Source organism: Ochotona princeps, chromosome 9, assembly GCF_030435755.1.
Source record: "Ochotona princeps isolate mOchPri1 chromosome 9, mOchPri1.hap1, whole genome shotgun sequence".
In the NCBI taxonomy this organism is placed as follows: Eukaryota; Metazoa; Chordata; class Mammalia; order Lagomorpha; family Ochotonidae; genus Ochotona; species Ochotona princeps.
Window position 1 is genome coordinate 70,178,403 of NC_080840.1, and position 24,437 is coordinate 70,202,839.

Genomic DNA, 24,437 nt, shown 5'->3' on the forward strand with positions numbered 1-24,437 from the left:
ATGTTTGAAGTTTTAGCATCTATCTTATTGAGAGCAGATTTCAGATCCTGATATTGCATATATCTTCAGTTTTAAGTATTAAGGAGTTAGTTTGGATTGTCTTTGAACATATAACACTAAACATCAAATTAATTATATGCAAATGAGTCAATTCTTAAACATATCACTTATTGCTGGAAGGGATCTGCCTTCTTTGTAGACAGAATTACTCCCTTGAAACTATCTTGAGTATTCTTACATATTTCTTCTGGTCTTGGCATTCCCTGCTAGTGTTGGCATATTAGCAGCAAAATGGTAATTACCAAAAGCTTTTTTAGCTGTGAAGAAACATAGATCTTTCTTATGTATCACGAAATTTCTCATTTGTAAATATGTATACAATTAAATATTTTATATGATCAGCCTTTAATGCTTGAAATGATGAAAAAATTTTAATATGACTTTCAATTTTATGTAGTGGAAAGCTTATAGTGATAATGGTTTAAGTTAGCCAATGCTACAAACAAATGGACAGCTTAAAACAATAATTCATTGTCTCACAATTCCCATTCACGGTGAATATTTCACATAGGCTTGTAGTCATCTCTTGGGTGGAGGGATCAAAACCTTTACTGGGGCATTTGTGCTCCAAAGCCCACTGGGGTATTGTTTGCAACTTTTAATTCTGTTCTCTGTTGGACAGATACAGGGTCCTCGCTATGTGAGCCATTTTCATGTTTACCAACTGTTGTATTAGTATGTGTCTTCTGGGTTTCTTTCATGATAACTTACCAAAAAAATTACTGCAGATGGAAATTGCTATCATTTATAATTTAATCTTCAAAGTGACTTACCATCACTTCTTTAATGATCTAACCACTAGGTGTGACTCACTCTGCCCAACCTCCACTTAGCAGGAACAGATCACATAAAGGCATTACGATCAAGAGCTGGATCACTGGTAGGTGACTTGAGGGCTGGTTTCTCCAAAATCAATAATAGTGACTGTTGAATTTGTATAGAAATTTCTAAGTTTCAGATGTTTTACCAGAAATCTGCACTAATTATGACCACACAAAGGGTAGTCCTCCAGTTGAATTATCCAATAACTTTACATGAGTACCAGGGTTATTGTTACTACTGGCAATCCAGTAAAAAGAGAGAGAAAAAATGAAAGTAATCAGGTTTATTGTCTAATTCAGCAATTCTCCTCCCTACCATATGTTGACCTTTAAAAAAAAATCATCCACAATAATAATGATCAATGATCTAAGCTCTAATGAATTTTACTCCACACACTGTTTTGGGAATCCATGATATTTATCCATGTAAGAATGAAGAATGTTATTTAATTATCATGCTACTGATTCAACAAATTTGGTTTCAGGAGAAAATTAAAATCTTTAAAATCTGCCACTTTTCAAATTGACTTAGACACAGACAGACAGACACACACACACAGTCATTGAGCAGATCTGCTTTGCTATATTTTGAAATAAAGTGTCTGCTAAGAATTGTCCTGCTGAGAACTATGGTGAAGCACAGTGACCCTTCTCCTTTGTCTTGTGCACTGGGACACCTCAGGAGACCCTTAGTGTCTGTTTACTGCAGACTAGAGAATCGGGAGCCAGTGGTGGTTAAACTAAAGCGGTTATATTTATTTATGTCTGAATATTATGTCCTTCACAAGTGATTTCGCGTCATCCAGATCTTTTCCTCTGTATCTAAAAGGGGTATACAGATATATTTTCAGATCAGTGACTGCTAACGTTCAACAGTGATAGCTCCGGACATGCAAAATAAGAATCTTAATAAAGATGGGAATTAACTGCCACACATAAACTTTCTGAACTAATAATGTAGCAAAGTATTATAGAAGTCAATATAAAAATGCAATGGTATGCTATAGTAGCTACAATGATTACCACCATATCATCACTTATATATTAATCATATTCATATTTGTGTGCTGCTGACCTTCCCCTCGTGATATAATATTAAAATCAGCTACGTAAAATGAGGAAAATTAGTTGGAAATTCATCAATAGGAGCCAAAACAAGCACAATTTTCTGTTGGAAGTAAAATGGAGTGCTGAAACAAAGAAAAGTAAGTATTCAAGGTCTTCAAAACATCCAAATCCTAAAATATTTATGAGGAAGAATATTTTAACCATGGTTGAATATAATTGCATCATACATGTATTGAAACAACATGTGGTAGCCCATAAATATCTAGAATTTTAAAAATTCTAGTAAAATCATTTAAAATTCCATTTATGTGTTTTTCACCTATTTGAAAGGCAGATAAAAATAAAGATGCGAAAGACTGATAAAGAGCTCCCATCCACTGATTTACTCCCCAGATGCCTGAGCAACCTAAGCTGGACCAGGCTCAATCGGCAGCCAAGAACTCATTCTATTTCTCCTATGTAGGGGCTTGGGACGTGACTATTTCACATCACACTAGCCCCCATTGTGCACATGTGCAGGAACACAGAATTGGGAGTAAGCCCAGGTTTAAAGCTGGATACTGCAATATGGGACGCTGGCTTCCTTAGCGAAGTAGAATCTTAAACACTCCGGCAGATGCCAGCACTGCTACCTCCATTTTTTTTAAGAAAATATATTTAAAAACACTTAATAAAGTAACATACTACTGTACAGAAATATGAAACACATGAGGAAAGTTATAGATATGTGTGTATATATGTATATAATTTTACATTATTTTATAACATGCTTCTCACCCAGTTAATTAAAAAACTCAAGCTCCAACAACAGATCATCAATTCTCACATAAAATACTAGCAGTTTGTAATGGCCTTAAAACTCCAGAATCTCCTTCGGATCAATGAACTAATAAGGACAGCTCTCTGCTTAATAATAGTAATATTAACGTCAGAATTCTTTTTAAAGATTTATTTATTTTTATTGGAAAGTCAGATTTACAGAGTGAAGGAGAGAAGAAGAGAAAGATCTTTCATCTGCTGCCTCACTCCCCAAGCAGCTGCAACAGTTGGAGATGAGCCAGTCCTAAGCCAGGAGCCAGGAGCTTCTTTCGGATCTACCACATGTGTGCGGAGTCCCAAGGCTTTGGGCTGTCCTCCACTACTCTCCCAGGCCGCAAGCAAGGAGCTGGAAGGGAAGCGGAGCAGCCAGGACATGAACCGGTACACGTACGGGAGGCCGACTGTTACAAGGTGAGATTTTAGTCACTAGGCTACCGCACCAGGCCCAATGTCAGATTATTTTTAATAACATCTTTCCTTACACTCATACACAAAAAGATATTTTTTTTCTGTTGCACCTTTTTTTTAAAAATTTTGCACATCCAGGAAGTATTAACTCATTAATTGTGCATCTATGATAGGTCTTCCCAAGAAAAGTTATTTTTTCCCAAATGCCTCCACTTTGTATATATTTTATTTTATTGTGTATAAACTAGTTTTGTTTCAAGATTATAAAATAGATCTGTGTCACATCTTAATTTAATGGTGGCATCGTGTTCTTTCAGTTTTTGAACTGTGAAGTGTTAAAGAGTTTTCAAGAATCCATCTGGTTTTCATTCATGTCTGTCTTCTATTATTTATTCTCTCACTATATTGTGATTTATCCTTATGAAGACAATACTGTTGTTTATCTAGTAGTTCATTTATGTTAAAATATTCTCTATATCTTCATTTTTCTTTTTCTCTACCACCTTTCTAATTACATGTTCTATGGCATAAGCTTTTTTTCCTAATCTCACCCTGTAAAATAACTAGATCTCCAACAATGTGTCTAAGCTTTTAGTTTTTGATGTCTTGTTAAAATATTAAAAGATTTTTAATCATGTAAATTTTTATTCTCCATCAGTTCTTGCTGAAAATGAATGAAGTTTCCCTGAATATGCTTTTTCTAATATCAAATAATATAGAAGAAGAGGCACTTGGGGTAGCATATAAGATACCATTTGGGATACTCATATTACCAATTAGAGTGTTTGGTTTCAAGGCTCGCTTATACTCTCTGGTCCAACTTTCTTAATGTATAGATGATTCAAGCAGGTTCCTTCCCATGATTCATATGGCCGGTTGGTGTACATCCTTGACTTCTGTTTTTGGCCAAACACAGCCCTGAGTGCATACACATTTGGAAGGTGAATCACTGCAGGATGTTTCTCTCTTTCTTCCTCTCTCCTTCACAAATAAGATTAAAGGTAAGAAATAAAACCACTTTCCTGCAAAACATTAGCAATCTATATCAAAATGATTCCACGTATTATTTATAAAAGCCTCTAATTTTGAACTATTTTAAGTATCACGTACTAATCTTTAGTCTCGTACGTGTTCTCAATCAGAACTTAGTTCAGACAAATTTAATTCTAATTTACATGTTTTTATTTTTGAAGCAGATATTGCATATTGGATTCAGCATATAGAAATGACTATTAGCGGGGTTAGGAAATACTGATTAAATACAAAATAATAACTAGCAAGAAGTCAAACAAACAAAACTGGTGTTTCTGAGGTGTGTGTGAGAGGCTGCACATGACATTCAAATCCTAGAGAGCACTTTTTATACACCTGCTCATTTTCTACAAAGGGATATTTCAATCCTTGTGTCTTCTGTAGTGTTATTCTTCTAATAAATGCATCTATTTGTTTATTTCAATTATTCTATTGTTTTCAGTGGTGCCATTTGATCCTTGTTAACAGATTTCATTTTAACTGGTGAAATTGTTCATTTTCTAATCTAATGCTTAGACATACCCATCAGTTAAGTATAAAAATGATCATCTCCAAGTGTGGACTGTGTATGTGTGTGCTGATACTTATACTGTAGGTAAAATATCAGGAGATTCTAGAGATATTTTCTTCCAGAAAATACTAATCCTGTCATCAGATAAGTACCTCCAGGGCAGGTCCACTGCATTTTTATCTGTGTCTGAGGAGTTTGGGGAACTCTCTCAGTAAGCCCTTACCCCTGTTGTGGGACTTGAAATTTTTCATAGATACCACAAGTTAGCAGTCCTTACCATCAAGAAGCATATGAGAATTCTGCTGTGTGTTTCATTGATCACACCTCATCTGTTAACCTTCGCAGTTGATGAATTCTGTAAATAACTAGAGAGAACAACGAAGAGTCTTCTTGGAGTTTTCCGGCTGTCAGGGCTATTGTCCTCTTAATCCTGGTTTCCTTGACAGTCTCACAATCCAATTTATTGTATGCTCATCTTGGAATTTTCCAAAATGCTTTTCTGTCTTCTTTGCATCACAGCAGCAAATGCCCCCATGGATTGTCAAATGTCTATTCCATAAGGTTATTTTTTTTCTGTGTTTCTCTATTCACCATGATCTTAATGATCTCAACTTCTGGATTGTTGGCATCTCTCTGAAGTCTTTGGACGCACACATTCACACATGCAGAGATACTTCTCTTGTATTATCTGTCTTTTATTTATATCAATGGGAACACTGGCTTGTTTAAATTCTGACATTACATTGAAGGCATTTAACTTTTAAGTGCAGTCAACCACTCTTTTAAGTTTGCCAATGAGTAATAAAAGTATTTTCAAATGCTTCTAGTGATTCAGATTCTTAAAGTGCTCTATTCAGATTTTAACTTCCTGTATGTTTGATGTGGATACTTTTTCTTGCATATAAATCTTATACATCCTCATTGCAAGGGCAATTTCCGATTTCACACTCAATCCTAACTCCGAATATGCCATAAAGCTTTTAAATGCTATTTCATTATTTTTCTCCCTGAACTGGTTTAGGATCTTCACATTTTCAGATGTTTTTAGTTAATTATTATATGATAGTGCTTATTTTCATATTATCCAAATATTACACAAACTCTTCTCAGCTCTAACTAAATACTCTCTACATTTTTGTTTATATATATTTATAAATATTCTGCAGAGGTCTATTTAAACTCATAGTAATTCACTTGTTTGCATTACCTGTCATGAGTCCATGATTTAAAACTCTCATAAAAACTTAGGGAAAAGTTGACTTGCACATTTGTTTTTCTAAGCAACTTCTCTTTTTCTTGTAATTCTACTTAGTGGTCTTGTTTTCCAATAAATATGGGGAAATAGAGAATATGACCAGTCTTCTATTCTTTTATTTTCTCACATGAGAAAAATAGAGGATGAAAACATAATTTTTCATATAATTAATGCACAAAAATGTTAATACTGCTATAAGAAGGAGCTGGCCACTATGGCAAAGAGGGCAATGCCTCCGCCTGCAGTAGCAGCGTTCCACAGGGATGCCTGTAGCAATCCTGGCTGCTTCACCTCTCACTCAGCTCCCCACTGACACATCTAGGGTCAGCACCCTGAGCATGTGGGATACCAGAAGAAGCTCTTGGCTCCTGACTTTGGACTGACCCAGCTCTGGCCTTTGTAGCCATGGAGGCAATGAGACAGCAGATTGAAGATTCTCTTTCTTTCTCTCTCTTTCTCCCTGTCCCTTTTTCAGTAACTCTGCTTTCCAAATAATATGATATTAAATGAGTGTCAGAGTTCATTCTCATTTCCCATGTGACAAGTGAAAAAAAAATACTGTTAGAAAAATGTATCCGTTTTAACCAATAATTTGCACAGATTTCTTCTAGGCATTTCCTAACCTGAATATTCTATGTAATTTTCTAAGTGACTTTTGCTTGTTTGCAAAGCCTTGTTAATTATCTAACATTAAAGCACTGGTTTTCAAAATCATAGTGTATGTTGACAATGACTGATTCAACATGACTCATAATTTGGTAATAGTTGTTTCAGGAGTTTTGCCATTCGAGGCTTATCCAAAGGTGCGGTTTGATAGAGGTCGCCTATGTGCTTTCCTAGAGCTTTCCAAGGACAGAATAGTTCATTTCCAAAGCAGCTCAAGGATATAAGCTGAACACTGGGTCTGACTCTTGGTAAAGATCCACTTTGCCTTGGGTCTCATCAGATGATTTGGGTTTCTTTGAAACATGACAGACACTAAGGACAAATTTCTTGAAAAGGAATTGAGGAGGAATGAAACGATCAGAGATTTAGGGAGAACAGAAAAGGGACAGAGAGAAAACAATCTAGTTCCAGATGGAAATATCTTTTTTTATGGCATTGTCCTAGAAGTCATATAGTATCATTTCCACCCAATTCTGTTCATTAGAAGGAGGCAAAGGGCAACATTCTGGCATGATTAGGTTGTTGGTTAGGATGCCTTGTTCATGTCCTCAATTCTCTTCGTTCAGTACAACTTCCTCTTACTGCACACTCTGGGAGAGAGCAGGTGGTGGTTCATGCCCTGGGGTTCCCACCCTCGACACGCGAGACAATGCAGGTTCCTCAATTTGGTTAGCACCAGTCCTAGCTGTTTCAGATATTTACTGAAGTGGTGTGGGTGGGGGATCCCTCTAAGATTCTACATTCCAAACAAAAAAATTTTTAAAAAATTATTTAAAAATGGAATGAGTCACTAAGTATGACTGATATACATTGAGAAATAAATTAAACACCTTGTGTTGAAGATGTTGGCAGATATATTTTAGAAGCACCACATTAGTCAAATGTCTTAAACTCAGATTGTAATTTATTTATGGAAACTGGGAAAGTAATATTAATCTGGTTCTACTATCACTATGGATTCAATTTCGTTGAATTAACTTTTTGTGGGTGGAATACTGAATTTGCAACTAAGTTCTTTGTAATATTTTCTATTATTAGTCAAAAGTTTAATAACCTTATTAAATGTGTTTCATAACATTTTGATTAGAAAGACTTGCTGCCTAAAAGAATTCAGCAAACCAATTATTAAACATAATTTTATTTAAGCAGAGAACATATCTGAAATACTATCTACTAAAGCAGACTTTATCAAGAAAATAAAAAATATATCATGTATATTAAAATTAGGAAAGATTTGAAGCTAAAAAATAGGAAGACAGCATTTTGAAAAGACATCAAAATTAAATGATCTTTGGGATAAAATTGTAGTAGTGGCCTTTCCAAGCATATCAATAAAATCTATGTGATGAAATATGAAAAAATCCAATGAAACACTTAATACATCCCTGGAAATAACAGTATGGCTACCATGCTGGTATGCAAATCAATGAGGACACCGCCCATGAGCTGGTCACAGAGGAATCCTCCTTAGGCTTTCTCATAGTCAGTAAAAGTAAAAATTCATCAGTACTCTTGATCTCTGAAAGCTCTTTACAAATTGATGTTCACGATTCAGTGGAATAGTGCAATGGGAACAAAGTTAGAAACTATGCAATTATCATTCTAATGAAAAAAGAAAAAACATATGTTTTTCAATATTAACCCAATGTCCAAATAAATGAAAATAAATACTTTCCAAGTTTGCTCAGATGAAAAATCAATTACTATTATTAGATTCAGTTGTTAGATAGATATAAATGGTTGATGTTGAGTAAATTGCAGTTTATTTCCTAAAATCATTATCTCTATCTACAAATTATTACCTTGGGTATATTATTTTAATATATTGCATTTAACTGTAAAAAGGGGATGATCACAGATTTTTACATAATAGGAAAAAAGAAGCCAATAATGTTGACAAATGTAAATTTATAAAAATGGAAATATTGTAAAAGTACAAACATCGCAAAAATGATATACCATATTTTCATCTGTCTCGATGTTTATTAATTATTTAGCAATGAATATATCTCTTAAGGATGTTTATTTTTTAGATTTAGTTATTTTTGTTGAAAATGCAGAGAAGGAGAAACAGCCAGAAAGATAGTCTAGCTGCTCTTTCAGCTCCAAGTCACCACAATGGCAGAAGCTGAGCTAATCCAATGACAGGAAGGAGGATCTTCTGGGTCTTCCAAGGCTTGGGGCCATCCTTTATTGCCTTCCCAGGCTACTAGCAGGGAACTGCATGGGGAGTGGAACACCAGGACACAAACGGCACCCATATAAGGATCTCGACACTTGCAAGGCAAAGATCTGGGCACTGAGCTATCACAATGCACCCTAAGATAGTTCCTCTTCAACCGAAACTAATGGCGTTGTCTCTTCATCATATATGAAAACATACAGATGCAAATATGTCATGTATATATTGGGATTTTTGAAATGTAAAAGCTTTGGTGAGTTTCATTTGGTCCAATTTTAGAAAAACAAGGCTGGAAGCAAAGTGCCATCTTGAAGGAAACAATAGAATTAGTTCAAGGCCAATTAGAGGACAATCCAAATAGGAAGTTTGGTGGTTTCCTGAAGCAGAGCCACAGAAATGAAAACGGATTGTTGCAGAGGGTAGAGTGTGGGGTGTTGGATGTTTTTTGATGTGAGGTGTGGGGCCTCAGTGTTCATTCTAGCAGGTAAGATGATCATGTCCTGTGTGAGAGTGTCTGGGTTCCGGGTCTCCCATGCAGGTGAAGGGTTGCAAAGTTTTGGGCCACCGTCTACTGCTTCCACAGGCCACAAGCAGCGAGCTGGATGGGAATTTAACACCTGAAACAGGAGCTGGCACCCATATGCGATCCCAGGACTTGCAAGGTAAGGATTTAGCCATTAAGCCATTGGGATGGGCTCATCACTGGAACTTTATTTGAGTAAAATACTTTATTCATTTAAAGTATTTTCACAAGTTTCTATCACATTATTGCTAAAAGCATAATCAGTAAATGGTTTGTTAAATAAACACTGTATGAAAACACATTACATCAGACATCCATGATGTTTTATTTAAATGTTGAATATTTAATTTATAATTGCATGCATATATATATATATATATATATATATATATATTACATGGAAATGCCATTTAGGATACATGATTTCAAAAGCAAATATCAGGACCCAGTGCAATAGTCTAGTGGTTAAAACCTTGCCTTGCATGTGCCAGGATCTTACATGGTTGCTGATTCTACTTACTGTATTTCCCATCTACTCTATTTCTGGCTACTCTATTTCCCATCCAATTCCCTGCTTGTAACCTGGGAAAGCAGTAGAGGGTGGCCCAAGGCCTTGGGACCATGCAGCTACGTGGGAAACCCAGAAGAAGATCCTGGCTCCTGGCTTTGTATTCGCTCAGCTTCAGTCACTGTGGCCAATGGGACAGTGAGCAAGTGGATGGAATATCTTTGTCTAATAAAAAATCTTTAAAAAATGAACAACAACAACAAACAAAAGTAAATATCATTTACTCAGGAATATTTTAAAACTTACAGATACAATGCCATGTTACAAAGAGCATCTGATGATTAAAACATATTAATGAATTATAAGTTCTTCAGAATGTTTAAGGTAAACGGTATTAAAAGACAATATATGGTAGTATTGTGGCAAATTGAACTAATCCACGGTTTGCAACACTAGCCTCCCATATTGAAATGCCGGTTCTATTCCCAGCTGTTCCAATTCCAATTCAGATTCCTGCTAATAACACAGAAAAGTCAGTGGAAGGAACAGCCTCAGATTTAGTACCTTGGGGGAAAAATATTTTTTCTATCTGATGGCTTAGATATATTTATGGATCTGATTTTATTAATATCAAAGTGAATTAAATTACATGTTTTGAACTATATTCTTCCATCTCATTTTAGATAGGAAAAACCTTTTCTTCTGTTTCTGCTTATTTCTATAAATTCATTTCTCAACTTTCTATTCTCTGGGAGTATCTATAGCTGCTCAGTTGGATGCATTTGTCAAGTCATCTCTATCTGTCCTCCACACTTGGCTTTCACATTATTTTATCTCTCAATGCTTTTCTGAAAGTAGTTTACCAAGATTATCTTTCACATGACAGATTCCATTTTTATAATAATAATCAGCTTTTCTTTTCTCATTCTAGAGAAAGTTTTCATTGGTTGTTTTGAGTTGCTTCACTTGACAAAATATTTGCAGAGGAAAAGGTTTTCTGCTAGTATTCAACCTCTTCACTTTTCTTATTTTCTTTGATTTGTAAAAATGCCTTTTTCGTGTGCCATTTTATTATTATCGTTTTATGGTGTGCATGTTAAGACGCATTTTGTGTGACTTAGCAACAGCTTCGCAGTATATCCAAAGTCTAGTCCTGTTGTTTCCAGCCAACTTAGTGCTGAAGCAGACACTGACTAGCTACTCACGAAACCCACTGCCTTTTCTCAGTCTTTCTTGAAATTAGGTGTGACCATGGAGTTGAATTCTAGTTAGCAGAATCTAGGCAGAAATACTTAATGCTATTATCGCTGCTTTGGCACAGAAAACTCTCCCAAGGGCAAGTTTATCTTAGTTTTCCTAACTGTTACATGGATTTTGACAAGGAAATCAAATTTGAAAATCATGGCTGACCTCTGCTGTGTAGGATTATGAAAAAGTATGCTGCCAGAGTTCATGTGGACCACCACAAGAACAGTAATGAACATTCTGCTGAATGCAATGATGGGCATTTCTGGTTTGGCCCGTTCGTACACCAGGAACTCCACATGCTGTGCACTGAAAGTTAATAATCCATCTACATGCTTTATTAATACTGATGTAACAAATTATTTTTGCCAATATGATTACACAGATTCATCTGCTGCTTTCTGATTGCATCAAGGATTGAAATAAATAATAATGTAGAGCCTGCAAAGTAATCATAGTGACGTACACAGTTGAAACCTTTCAAAAAATAAAATTTGCCAAATTTAAGTAACTAGAGTAGTGAAATGAAATAACAACAACAACAAAGAGTGAAATGAAGGTCATTCCAGAAAGGAAGGGACGCTTCTCTTGAAGAGTCATTTACTTGAAAGGGAGAGAAAGGAAGGGAAGGAGGAATGGAGAGAGAGAGAGAAAGAGATTTTCCAGCCATGGGTTTACCCCACAGAAGTTGGCAGTGACCAGAGATGGGCCAGGACAAATCCAGATTGGCAAAGGCCCAAGCAATTGGGGCATCTTTCACTGCCTTTCTGTACACATTAGCAGGAAATTGGATCAGCAGTGGAGGAAGCAGGTGTTGAATTTAGACTCTGATGTATGATGCAGACATCAAAATTAGCAGCTTTATTCAGCATGTTAGGGTCCCCATTTGGGTGCAGGTATCCAAACACTAGGGTCATCCTCCCTTGCTTTCCTAGGCACATTAGCAAAGAACTGGATTGAAAATGGAGAAGCTGGGTATCAAATGAGAACTCATATGAGATACTGGCAACACATTTGAAGGCTTAACCAGCTAAACCACAACTTTCATTTCCATTAAGGATATTTGAAGGCCCTTCACCAACCAAGTCATACCAAGCCTCTTTTCTTCTCTTCAAAACCATAGAGCAGATGGGTGTATACATTATTCTAATTGAGTGTAGTGCTGACAGATATGGATCTTCTCAATATACAATTAATATCAACCTCTTTTTTTCCTTATAGTTCAAAGAAAACAAAACAAAACAAAACAAAATGCCTCTAGGCTTCTCAGGAATATAAGCAGGTAGCAGAGGCAGCTGTTAGTGAGAACATGCTAGCTGGTATCACATGGCTGCTTCTGGTGACCTAAGCAGATGACCTAAGCAGATACTCTCAGTACCAATCCCTCTTACATCTGGCTCTCCATAGTGTTCAGAAGTTACATCTACCTGTTCAAACATCATAACAAGACTTACTTAAACTATCTGGTCTCAAGAATGAATGGTCTTGGATGATGTCTTTATCATTTCTCATAGAAGGCTGTATTATACTTAAGGGCTTTGATGTATTCAAGAATTTTCTTGTCATAATTTCTTTTTTTAAGATTTATTTATTTTTGTTGGAAAGTCAGATCTACAGAGAGAAGGAGAGACAGAAGGAAGATCTGTCTGTTGATTCACTCCCCAAGTGGCCACAAGAGGGAGAGCTGAGCGAATCCTAAGCCAGGAGCCAGGAGCTTCCTCCGTGTCTCCCACACGGGTGCAGGGTCCCAAGGCTTTTGGCCATCTTTGACTGCTTTCCCAGGCCACAGCAGGAACCAGGATGGGAAATGCAGCAGCTGTGACAGGACTGGGCACCCATATGGGATCCTGGCAGACACAAAGTGAGGATTAGCCACTAGGCTACCACACCAGGCACCATTTTTCCTGCTTTTTTTTACAGTCTGTTACAATACAGATTATTGTACTGGTTACCTTCCTTGTCTGGGCAACACTCTTCCTTTAAACAGAGTTATTGCATCATATTAATTTTTATACTTTTTATATTTTATAGTTTCAAATATATAGTAAAGCATGTCTCTAGAACTTCTTTTGTCATAAGTATTTTTAATGTCTCTTAATTTATATGAAAGGTAATTGGGAAGACAGGGAGAAGTAGAAAAATAGAGGAGGGGAAAAAGCAAAAGAAACATTTGTATGCACCGGTTGAGTTTCTTGCTTGGCCCAGTCAAAGCCAGGGGCCAGGAATTCCATCCAGGTCTTCTATGTGCATGTTAGTGATTTTAAGTATTTCATATAGTCTCTGTTACCACCCAGCATGTATTACCTGGAGTAGCCCAGGTAACCATCCGATACAGAACTCAAGAATCGCCAAGTAGCAGCTTAACATTCAGTACCACATCTACCCATTACCTGTTTACAAAGTATTCTAACAGATACTCTTTTTGCTTAAAAAGGATTAATTTGACATTTTAGTTACCATAGTCGAGAAATTCAATTGAATATACATATGTATTCTGTTTACATGAATAGTGCTGTTGAAGCTTTATGCCATGGTTAAGGAGGCAGTATGCTCAAAAAGAATCTTAATATTATGCTGGAATTAATTTTTCTAACTCAAAGTCAGACAGTGCTTTTTAAAATGCCTACCATGATAAATATTTTCGAGCTTGACTTAACTATGTATATGTTATGCTTTTTATTGTAGGAGACCAAAAATTTTAAAAAAGAAATTTAAATAATTAATATATAGGAAATTGTGTTAATGTGTTTCGTGTTTTAGCCAATATGTTGTATAATTTACTTAATGATCTTTAGCTTGAGTTTTCACAAGGTATCGTGACAATTAGCAACTGATAGGAAGGTAGATAACAATGAATTACCAGTTCCCGGCAGCCTAAGACACTGATTATCTTTTCTGAGGTAGACAATATTCAAATTGCCTTCATTAGCTGAGCAACATGCTGTGGAAAATGAGCTGGTACTTATCAAGAGGCTCTTTCATTTGCATTTTTGCTAAACCTTGATGCTGTTTTGTTTTCTAGCTTCTCAAGAGCTATGAGTAGGAGAGAAAGAAAATAGTCCAGGTAAGTGAGCCAGGGATTAAAGAAAACAAAGCAAAGCAAAAGTTCATCCATAAAGATGTCAGTATTGTGCTGCATGTAGCTGTGATTTAAAAAGATAGTCTAACACACAGTAAAGACCTAGGATGCAGAGATGCATGGATTTTCCCCACATCTGTCAGCATCAGCAGCAAAGCTAGGGGCTGTTCTTTTGATAAGTGATCAATAGTCTGTCTGACACCACTTGGACTGCCCTGATGTGCCACGTGAAAAGTTGGAATTTCAATGAAGCAGTAAATCTTTATGGAATTACACCCCCAACAGTCAATTAACATTTTCCAAATCCCTTCAATTCTGAAACACTCTTATTCTTTGGAGAAATTTCTTTCCTTCCTTTCTTTTTCTTTCTTTCTTTCTTTCTTTCTTTCTTTCTTTCTTTCTTTCTTTCTCTCTCTCTCTCTCTCTCTCTCTCTCTCTCCTTCTCTCTTTCTTTACTCTCAACCATGAGTAAAAAGATCCTTATTTGAGTGATAAAGGCATTTTCTACATGAATAATCAGTTGCTAAATCAGTTTTACTTGATGCATGTTTACATGCAAAGAAAATTACCTTTCTACAAGAAAAATACAATGTATTAGCATATTTAGCATATAAATCCAGTCAGTATAGCCTTGTTTTGATGTTGTACTTTTAGTTGTTATTATATTTTATAAGTCTTCTACTTTTTAGAAATATACCTTTGCTGCAAAACGTTTAGAACCATGTAAAATCAAATAAAGTTCCAAAGCACTCATCACACTGAAATCAAGGTAAGCATCCTCATTTCCTGTGCCATCAGTTCTCCTGAGGTTTTCTTAATTTTTTTTTTTTTACAGAGAGGGGGAGTGTTGGATATGCCTAAAGGAAAGTACTAACAGGTGAGACACACCAAAGGGGTTAAAAAAGCTTTCTTTATTGAGGGATGCAATATTTTAAGACAAATACTGGCAAGACGGTAAGCATGTCATTTATAAATGGGTTTAATAACCAGTGTGCTCATAAAGTCAATTTAACTCAAGTTCAAAGGGAATTGGAATGTATCCATATGATAAATTTACTTAGAATGTTAGTTTGGAAGTATAAACTAAACAATGAAAATGTGACTTTCAGAGGTAGCCCATATTTAAAGATAAGTCCATTTTAAGTTTTTGTATCCTCGTTCTACTATTTTGAAAACATTGGTGCAAATGTCCCTGTCTTCAAGTTCTACAAATATAAGCATAATTGACTATTCTAATGTACACAATAATTACACTAATTTTAAAACTGTCTTAGTACAATGTATTCTGGGAAACATGGGCAGATTTTTTTCCCTTTGTATGACAGTTATTTCCTATCCTTTCCTTTTTTTTAAACAGTTATTTCCTTTTTTTTGACAGTTAATTAATTGGTTCAAAATTACTGAACCTTGGGTGTCTTAAAAACTAGAAAGGGTATTTCAATAATACACTAAACTTGTTAATGCACTAACAAAGCTAATTTTCATGAATACACTTAACTTGTTAAGAAAGAAATAGCAATTTTATTAACTTGCTGGTGATATTGAAACATTACACTCCTGTGATAGAAAAACATGCTCCAGTGCGAAAGAAGAAAAAAAAAATCAAGTCTTGATTACAAGAATTGAGAATATGACTGCTTAGGGATCCTATGATTCTAAGATCTTACAGTTCTGTGAATGTTTACATGTAGGTTTCAAATAGGCTTTCTTGTCCAACAGGAAACACATGCTTTCTTATGACTTGTCATAATTCATTTAAACATAGAGTTTATAATTTCTATATTAACTTTGGACATCGGAATAATTATAAATGTCAGCAAAGTGAGGAATGTATCAGGATAAGCTGCAAAGAAATTAGTTTCTCATACAAACAAAGGAATTACACAAAGATACTAAATCATGTAGTCTGAGAGATAAATGAAGAGAGATGAAAGAAAAATGAAAAAAATGATATAGATTAGAAATGTGAAAATGAAACAGGGAGCAACAGAGAAAGATATAGTAAAATCCATTTTACTGAAATTAATCACATTCACCTCCAAGTGGAAATGCTGATGGCAAAAAAAAATTAGCAAAATGTTGTGTAATGCACAATGCATCACTAAATTATTAAGTATGAAATCTTTCAAGAAATGACATATTTAGAAAGCAAAAGTTGCTTTTACGTAGTTATACGGTATAAAGTTCTATTCTTTAATCAATAGGACATTCAGAATTATTATCAAATGATGTATGCTAAAATATATTTTTAAAAATATTATAAAAATGTAAGCATTGCCTTATAATTTCTTTTTAAATATGGAACGCTTCACGGATTTGCGTGTCATCCTTGCGCAGGGGCCATGCTAATCTTCTCTGTATCGTTCCAATTTTAGTATATGTGCTGCCGAAGCGAGCACGCCTTATAATTTTTAAGGTAAACTTACAAACGATACCTTCAACTTACAAATGACCAAATTGGCAAGTAAATTATTTGAGCATTCTAAACACAAAATTAAGATACTTTGCATTAAAAAAAATGCACTTACCATCATGATTAGGATTTCCTAACGTCCATGGCTCATCTGAGTCAAAATGAGTATCTCCTCCAATCCCTGGTCCAGGGAAATAGGCATGTGCCAAAAAGCCTCCCTCTCCATCGAAGGGAGAACTGTCTCCATGAAAACCAGATGCAAAAATAATGGTTATATCCACATCACGTTTGCCATTTTCTAGTTCACTATAGGGAACTTCTTCAAATGTCAGAGGAGTTACATTCTGCCACACGTCAAAGGCACGGCGAATAGCTTTACGGGTCTCAGGGTCTCCTACTTTCGGAGTTACGTTCTTTATGCTGAAAGTTAGAAATGGTAAGAATCAGTATGGCTTTGTTCTATGCAAACTGACTTACTATGGATTTTCACTTACCAAATTTATAATTGTGAGGAAAAATGGTCACACTAAATTGTTCTGCAATATAGTCACTCCTATCTCTATACTAGAATTCAGTACATTGGGATCACTTAATTCCCAGCGGTATAGTGGTCATATAATAAGAACATTAATGAGAAAAATGGCTAACAGGAAGGATATTAGGTTACTCAGTCACTTCGTCTCTTGGACAAGAATAGATACACAAAATTACTAAATGATTAAATTGTTGTAGTACTTTTGAGCTGAAATAAAAAGTCCAAGTTATTTTTTGGTAATTATTACTTTTAGAGGTATAACCGAATGACTATGCAATTTCTCAATTTACTCAATATTAATCCATAATTTTCTTTTGCTAGTTAATGTCCATCATTTTATAAACAAAATGCAGATGGAGTTAGTATGTATTTTGTAGATTATAGTACTCAAAACCCACACCATGCAAGAGAAAAGCAATGGAAACATTGTTTTTGATTCAATAATTGCATATCCATTAACTTACACTAAGGATGTATTTTAAGATAAAAAAGGAAATTATAAATTCAGTTTAACGTTCATTATAGTAAAATCACAAAGGAAATTGGAAGCTACATAATTTACAATAATGGTTAAATGCTGGTGTCTCTCCTAATGTTCCAGCATATCTAGGAATTGAAGCAGTTCTCTTTTTATTATTTTTTTTATTTTGGAGGCTGTATGTCATCATGAACAAACTTGCAAGACAGACTATATAGTGGAAAATATAGCACATTTATTCCATTTTTAACTCAATTACAATTACATCAAAACATTTACAAATGCCAGGCTGGTGGGAGATATGCTAAAATAGTACTATTAACTAAACACTTAGTATAAGCTTGGTAAACATTTCATAATATCTTATTAAATTCTCTGAATAATCCAATAAGATGAGCATTTATACCTAGTATATAAATGAAGACGATTGATAGGAATTTAGCAAAATAAATAAATAAATAAACAAAACTTCAAAATGGCAGAAAATCATTTTTCAACCCAAATATTTTGAATAAGAATGCATTTCTGTGAATTCTATCCTAGGACATATTCACACAGTATTTGACAGTAAACACTGCTTATCATATTTAAGTGAAATAATGTAGCACACCAATCTAGGTAAGAAATCATGCAACTTGGATTCCAGGGTGACAGCGGAAAAGGTACTGAGGAGTTGCTGGGTTTGCATAAATTTTGAAGTTACTCCGACAGACAATGAAACTCCTAGACACTGACTGTAAGAGAAAAGGGAGATGTGAAGAAAATCTGTTCTTTTTTTTATTATTTAAACTTGAGAATAAAATTATTCATACATGTTTAGAGAGACAGCTACACTGTGTTTTTGCTTAGGATCAGGGTCTATACAGCGTTGTTCTCCAACCTATGTTCTGAGAAAAAGGGAACACTGAGACATAAAGGCCTTTGTTCAGCTGCTTATATTCTAAATTTCTTGTGTCATGGCAAAAGAGGAATACAGACCAAAGCACGTCTGGATTTTGTCTACATTTAACCTTCCTAGCAAGCAATCTTATTGCCTCCCCTCCCTGCGAGATTTCAGAAATCCCATGCTAATTGGCAGATTTTCTTAAGGGCATTACTTGAGAGAAATTGTTAAATAACACGCATGACACTTGCTGCTAGAAACACAGCAATTCGCAACACTCTGAACACATTTTGCTTATGTGAATTCTAGCAGCAACACACAACAGAAAAGAACAAGAGGAAGTAATTCGGGCATGGATGATTGAGGGATATGGAGGTCAGATTAATAATAACTAATTTGGATCAATGTGGAACAGCCATGACTTAAACTATGGTCCGTTATAGGATGCTGGCATTGCAAATCGCAGTTTAACTGGCCGCACCATGATGCTGACCCCTCTAATTATATTTTACATAACATCCAAAGCTTGGAAATAAAGATTTACTTAACAAAACTGATGTTACTCAATATGTTTTTATTACTCTTGTGAACGAATTTAGTAAGAGCTTACCCAGAAATCACTAATTTATTCAACAGCTTGCCAATTATTACACAAATGGTGTCTACTTTACCCAACAAGTGAATAAAATTACTGATTTCGATGATTTCAGTGATGACAACCCACAGGGTAATTTAATTTTGGAGTGGCACAGAATATTAGGTCATCTAAAAACCTTTAAAATTTTGAAAATAACTGAATATTTCATGCCCTAAATAATCTTTACCATATTGAGGATTCTTAGGTTGAATCTTGGACTGATGTTTCTGCAAATTATCTACAAAATCCTTCAGCACTTGGAGTGCATTTGGAGAAACACCCATAACTGACCAGGAAACAGAAAAGGTAATCAACATATTTTAGTCATTTGATTGTTTCTGAACTCACAAACTAACACTTTATAATGAATTTGCTGTGAGATCTTTGGCCTGTAATCTTCACTGCAAGTGAACAAGGAAGATGTGGCAGTATATTGGATCCTGCAAAGGATCCCTTGGTACCATAACAGAAGATGGAGGACAGAACGAAGTGATCAACTGCCCCAGCCAAGTGTTGGTAGTGAATACCTGGGCAGAGACTCTAAGGTGGACAGTGTCAGCCAGTGGATTCTAGAGAGATTTCATCGTGCTTGGAGTGGTGAGAGTGGCAGCAATTCAATATTGTTGAACTATCAAAAACCTCTTGTGCAGGATTCTCGGGGCACGCCCCCACATCAGGAACCCTGGGATGGCACTGGGTGACTGATCCCATCCCAAAGTACTGAGGCAGTTGTGAGGCTGGGTGTGGCTTTTCCCCTTATCTCCTCCCTTCTGCCAGATACAGAAAGAAAAAAAGAAAATATGGAAATAATGGTTCACCTACCTTCCGCTAGCCCTTGACCTTCATATTCTGATCAACTATGTAAAAATCATCAAAAAAATGTAGATGAGTGTTGACATTCACTAAATATTTTCAAGCATAGTGCAAAGGACATTGTGTTTTTTGGGCAATGGCTCAGTGGCTAAATCCTTGCTGTGCAGGGGCCAGGGACCCATATAGGGCTTGTTCATGTCTTAGCTGCTCCAAGTCCCATCCAACTCCTGCTTAAAGTCTGGGAAAGCAGTGAAGGGTTATTCAAAGCCTGTGACCCGGTTCCGCCCTGGAAGACCTGGAAAATGCTCCTGGCTCCTGGGTTCGGATCAGCTCAGCTCTGGACATCGGCACTACTTGAAGAGTGAATCAGTGGAGGGAAGATCTCCCTGTGTCTCTTTCTCTCTGTAAATCTGCATTTCCAACAAAAATAAATAAATCTAAAAAAAACCCCTATATATTGTTTGCATTATATTACTTTTATTTCATCCAAGTGTTCTGCTGTGGGTGTTTTTACACCATTCACATTCACTTTACATACAGGGAAATGGACCTTGGAAACTAAGTAGTTTGATTCTGGTTTCATAGATATTAAACTTCCTAGCCAGGAATAAAATCCAAGGTTTCTCTTATACCAAAATAGAATTCTCAATCACATTCTGTGATTTGCCCATAAACGTGAAGTACAAAAGAAACAACATTTAACTATTTTATCATTCCAAATGGGCTAAATCTATCAGTAGAAGAACCTAGCATAAGTGGAATTACAATCAGTTCTGAATAAAGTGCTGTAAAGTTTCTTTGCTTTCTTTAGCTTTTCCTTTCTATCTTGAGTTGATTGTATACGTTAGCGTATTTAGTCATTCTTCATTTGCTTTTGTACATGGCTAGGTCATGTTTTCCAAATGAATAATTAACTAATCACAGAAAAAAGTCTTTAAACAAATAGGTTGTCTTTTCCCTATGGCTCCGCTTCCTGGACATTTAATGGATGTGTCTTCAAAAGCAATCAGAGTGCTGAGGGATTTGGAGGACAGCTCACAGAAGCATCAGCCCAAGATTGAACGTAAGAATTGTCAACATGATGAAAGAACAGATATATAGTCAAGGGTTTTTGTAATACTGTGTCTGCTAAGTCAGCCTATTGCTCTGTATCTGTGCTGACATCACATGATGCCTTAATTAGGATCCATTGAAAGAAAGTATTCAAAACAACTAATTGGAGATATCTTGATTTTTTCCCATGGTTCTCCACTCTGAGTGAATCTGCTCAATTAATGTCTGCCAATAGTGTGGCTGAAATTACTCTTAGATTGTGTAAAACTTAGACCTTTATAATATTAAGTTCTTCCTTTCCGGGTAAAATATGCCCCTCATTTGTCTTTTGTCATATTATGTATTTTAATAAAGATTCATATTTTTGAAATAAAGCGCTTACGTGTATTCTGAAGATTTAATTTATACTCATAATTTAGGGTTTATTTTTAATTTTAGCCATGGAATTCTGATTCAATACTTGCCCTGTGACACAAAAGGAATTAGCTGAGTTAATTTTTCTGCCGAAATTGGGGACTAATCTGATATCTCCTGTTTATATTCAACACTGACGGGAAGAACTAGCTAAGCAAAAAACAATCCGGTCTTTGTTTACAAATTAATGACGCTTTTTATATACAAAATACCAAAAGAACACACCTTTATGTGGCTGCTTCACAGAGTGTTAAACACGCTGCTTGTGGTATTCACATTCTGTAGCCGAGGGTCTAGGCTGTTTCTCCCTCCACTTCCAGTCCTAAGTCTTGGTAAAGCACACATGCAGGGCAGCAGCTAATTGCTCCAGTCCTAGGCTCCTTGACACTCACGTGGGAGGCACAAGTGAATTCTGTACTTCTGGCCTTAAATTGACCCATGCCCAGCTTTTGCAATCATTTTCAGAATGAACTAGCAGATGCAAGATTTTTGTCCTGTTACTGTCTCTTCTGCTTTAAAATGCAGACTAACACAAACCAACCAAAGTACCTCTTAACTAACGAACGGTTACAGCAGCATTGTAGGAGATAAGGCTAATATATGCAAATCAAATGGTTTTCAGCATGCCCAAAATAAACAACTATGATTTCTTATTCTTATTATTTTGAGTGACCGAGTGAGTCTCAGATACAGGGACCTCTCATCATGGTTCACTGCCCACATACGTTAAATCGCAGGACTGAGCTAGGGTGAAGAAACGCAGCTCAAATCTCCAAGGGGATAGTAGAGATTCAAACACTTCAGCTCTCACCTTGCATCCTCCTAGGGCATACTTTGTCAGGAAATCAGAGCTGGGAACTGAAGCTGGGGCTTAAACCTAGGCCCTGCAAAAGACATGCTGCATCTGAACTGGTGTTTCCAACTGCTAGGCCAAATGCCTGCTCCAATGATCCAAATCCCACATGAATACACTATTTAAATTAACACCACAAAAGAAAACACTTGAAAATACAGCTACTAAAACAAGCACATGATCCATATGATCAGAAGTGCAAAACTGTAATGAATTGAAATATTTAAATAAATGGCAGTATCTGTATTGTCATGGTTAGAAAAAAATCAAAATCATTAAGTTGACAGTTCTTTGTAATTTGGTAAATAATGTGATGTGATCACATATAAAGCCAAAATTGTGGGAAATTACTTTTATAGTTACAACAGAGTTAAGTATGTTTATATTACAAGGGAAGAGCTACCCAAATATCCAGCAAAAGTCTTAAGAATAGAAACAACTGAAATTTTCTTATACCGGTAATTATAAAGTCAGAATCATCAGAACAGTGTATATTGGCCTTAAAAATCACATAAATTAATAGAACAAAGAGAATAGAAATTGACCATTAAATATCTACTCAGGCAAATAAAATGGAAAAATGGTAGTCTTTTCAACAAATGGTGTTAGAATTATCAAGCATTTCCATTGTGTTCAAAACTTACCTATGAATAATAGATCTACATGTAAAATATAGACGCACAAATCTAAATGTAAAATATAAGTTTAAACTTCTAGAAAGTAGTATACAGGATTATGTACATGACCCTGGGTATGATGCTTTTGTTCAGACACAACAGCAAAAACAAAATATAGAAAGAAAACATCTGTGGGTTCTATTAAAATTAACTACTGCCACTGGGAATACACGGTACAGAGAATAAAGTACAGGCACAGGAAAGGAAAAGATATCTGACAAAATTACTGGTGGAAACATTTACATGAAATGCAAAAAGTACTCTCAAAGCTGTAAAACAAAGAGAGCAATTAGCCCAAAATATCTGAACACGTTTTTCACTAATGAAGATATCTTAATGGTAACTAAGAAAACGAAAATACGTTTACCATCCTATGTCACTAAGAAATTGGAAATCAAGTCAATAAAATAGATTTATCTCAAAGGGCATAATTGTTTTATAATAATATTATCTCAATAGTGTAACCTCAATAAGCCAATAAAATTCCTAACAATTGTTTTAATGCAAAGCACTGACAACACCAAATGCTGATGAATTTGCAGAACAAGAATGTTTACTGATGGTAATAAATTTAGAGCAGTAACTGTAGAAGATGTTTCGTGAGGAAACAATAGTAGTCTTAGAAATGACTAGTGATGATAATGCTTGTAGTTTATCCAAATCAGTTGAAATTTTTAACTGCACAAAAGTTATGTCTACTGAGAAAACAAATGGAATTTGCTAAATGAAACAAGCCAGTTTCCATAACTTTTTTAAGATTTATTATTTTATTGGAAAGTCAGAGTCACTAAGAGAGAGAGAGAGGGCAAAATATTTTTCATTTTCTAATACACTCCCCAGGTGGCCAAAATGGCCTGTGCTTAGCAGGTTTGAATCTGGGGGTCACAGGTATCTTCAGGATCTCCGACATGGGTGCAGGGTGCCTAGGCATTAGGTCATAAATTTGACTGGAAAGAAGCCAGTTTGAAAGCTTTCAAGTATCTTTTATTCCTGAAAAGGTACAGCTATAAAGCTATTAATAAAAATCAGAGTTTCTGAGAGAAGGACAGAAGACAAAACAAGAGATTTTTAGGGCAGTAAAACAACTCGTATATGTAAATATATACTATATATAATATATATTAGGAGCAATATAGATATATAATATATATAATATATATTTATATATTACAAATATATATATATATTTTTGTCAAAACTTGTAAAACTTTGTAACACCTGGTATATCCAGTGGACACACTAGATAGCAGTTAGTAACAATGAATCAATTCCCCAGCTGTCCGCAACTGTCTGTTGCCTTGTACCTAGGTATGTGTTACAGTTCTGGGAGAAAAACAGCTGGTAGCTGGTAGGTATTCTAAGCCTCGTAAATGTCAAATTTTTATTAACTATACCAGAATGCTGTATAATTGCTTATTCTTTTTTTTTTTTTTTTTTTTTAAAGCTAAGTGGGGAAGGTAGAGAACTCTAGGCTGGGAGATGTCACTGCAGTCCCCATGTTGGA

General features: G+C 35.5%; 1 protein-coding gene and 1 non-coding gene across 2 annotated transcripts in view; both read right to left on the bottom strand.

The window, feature by feature from the left end:
• MMP16 (matrix metallopeptidase 16) overlaps nucleotides 1-24,437 on the bottom strand; it is a 274,840-nt gene that overhangs the window by 98,261 nt on the left and 152,142 nt on the right. The window contains exon 4 of the mRNA XM_004598102.2: nucleotides 16,706-17,010. Within this exon, the coding sequence (XP_004598159.1) occupies nucleotides 16,706-17,010 (305 nt within the window). The remainder of the gene's footprint in view (nucleotides 1-16,705; nucleotides 17,011-24,437) is intronic.
• On the bottom strand, nucleotides 16,470-16,576 carry LOC118757524 (U6 spliceosomal RNA). The gene has a single exon (XR_004995236.1). It is a non-coding gene; the product is annotated as a U6 spliceosomal RNA (small nuclear RNA).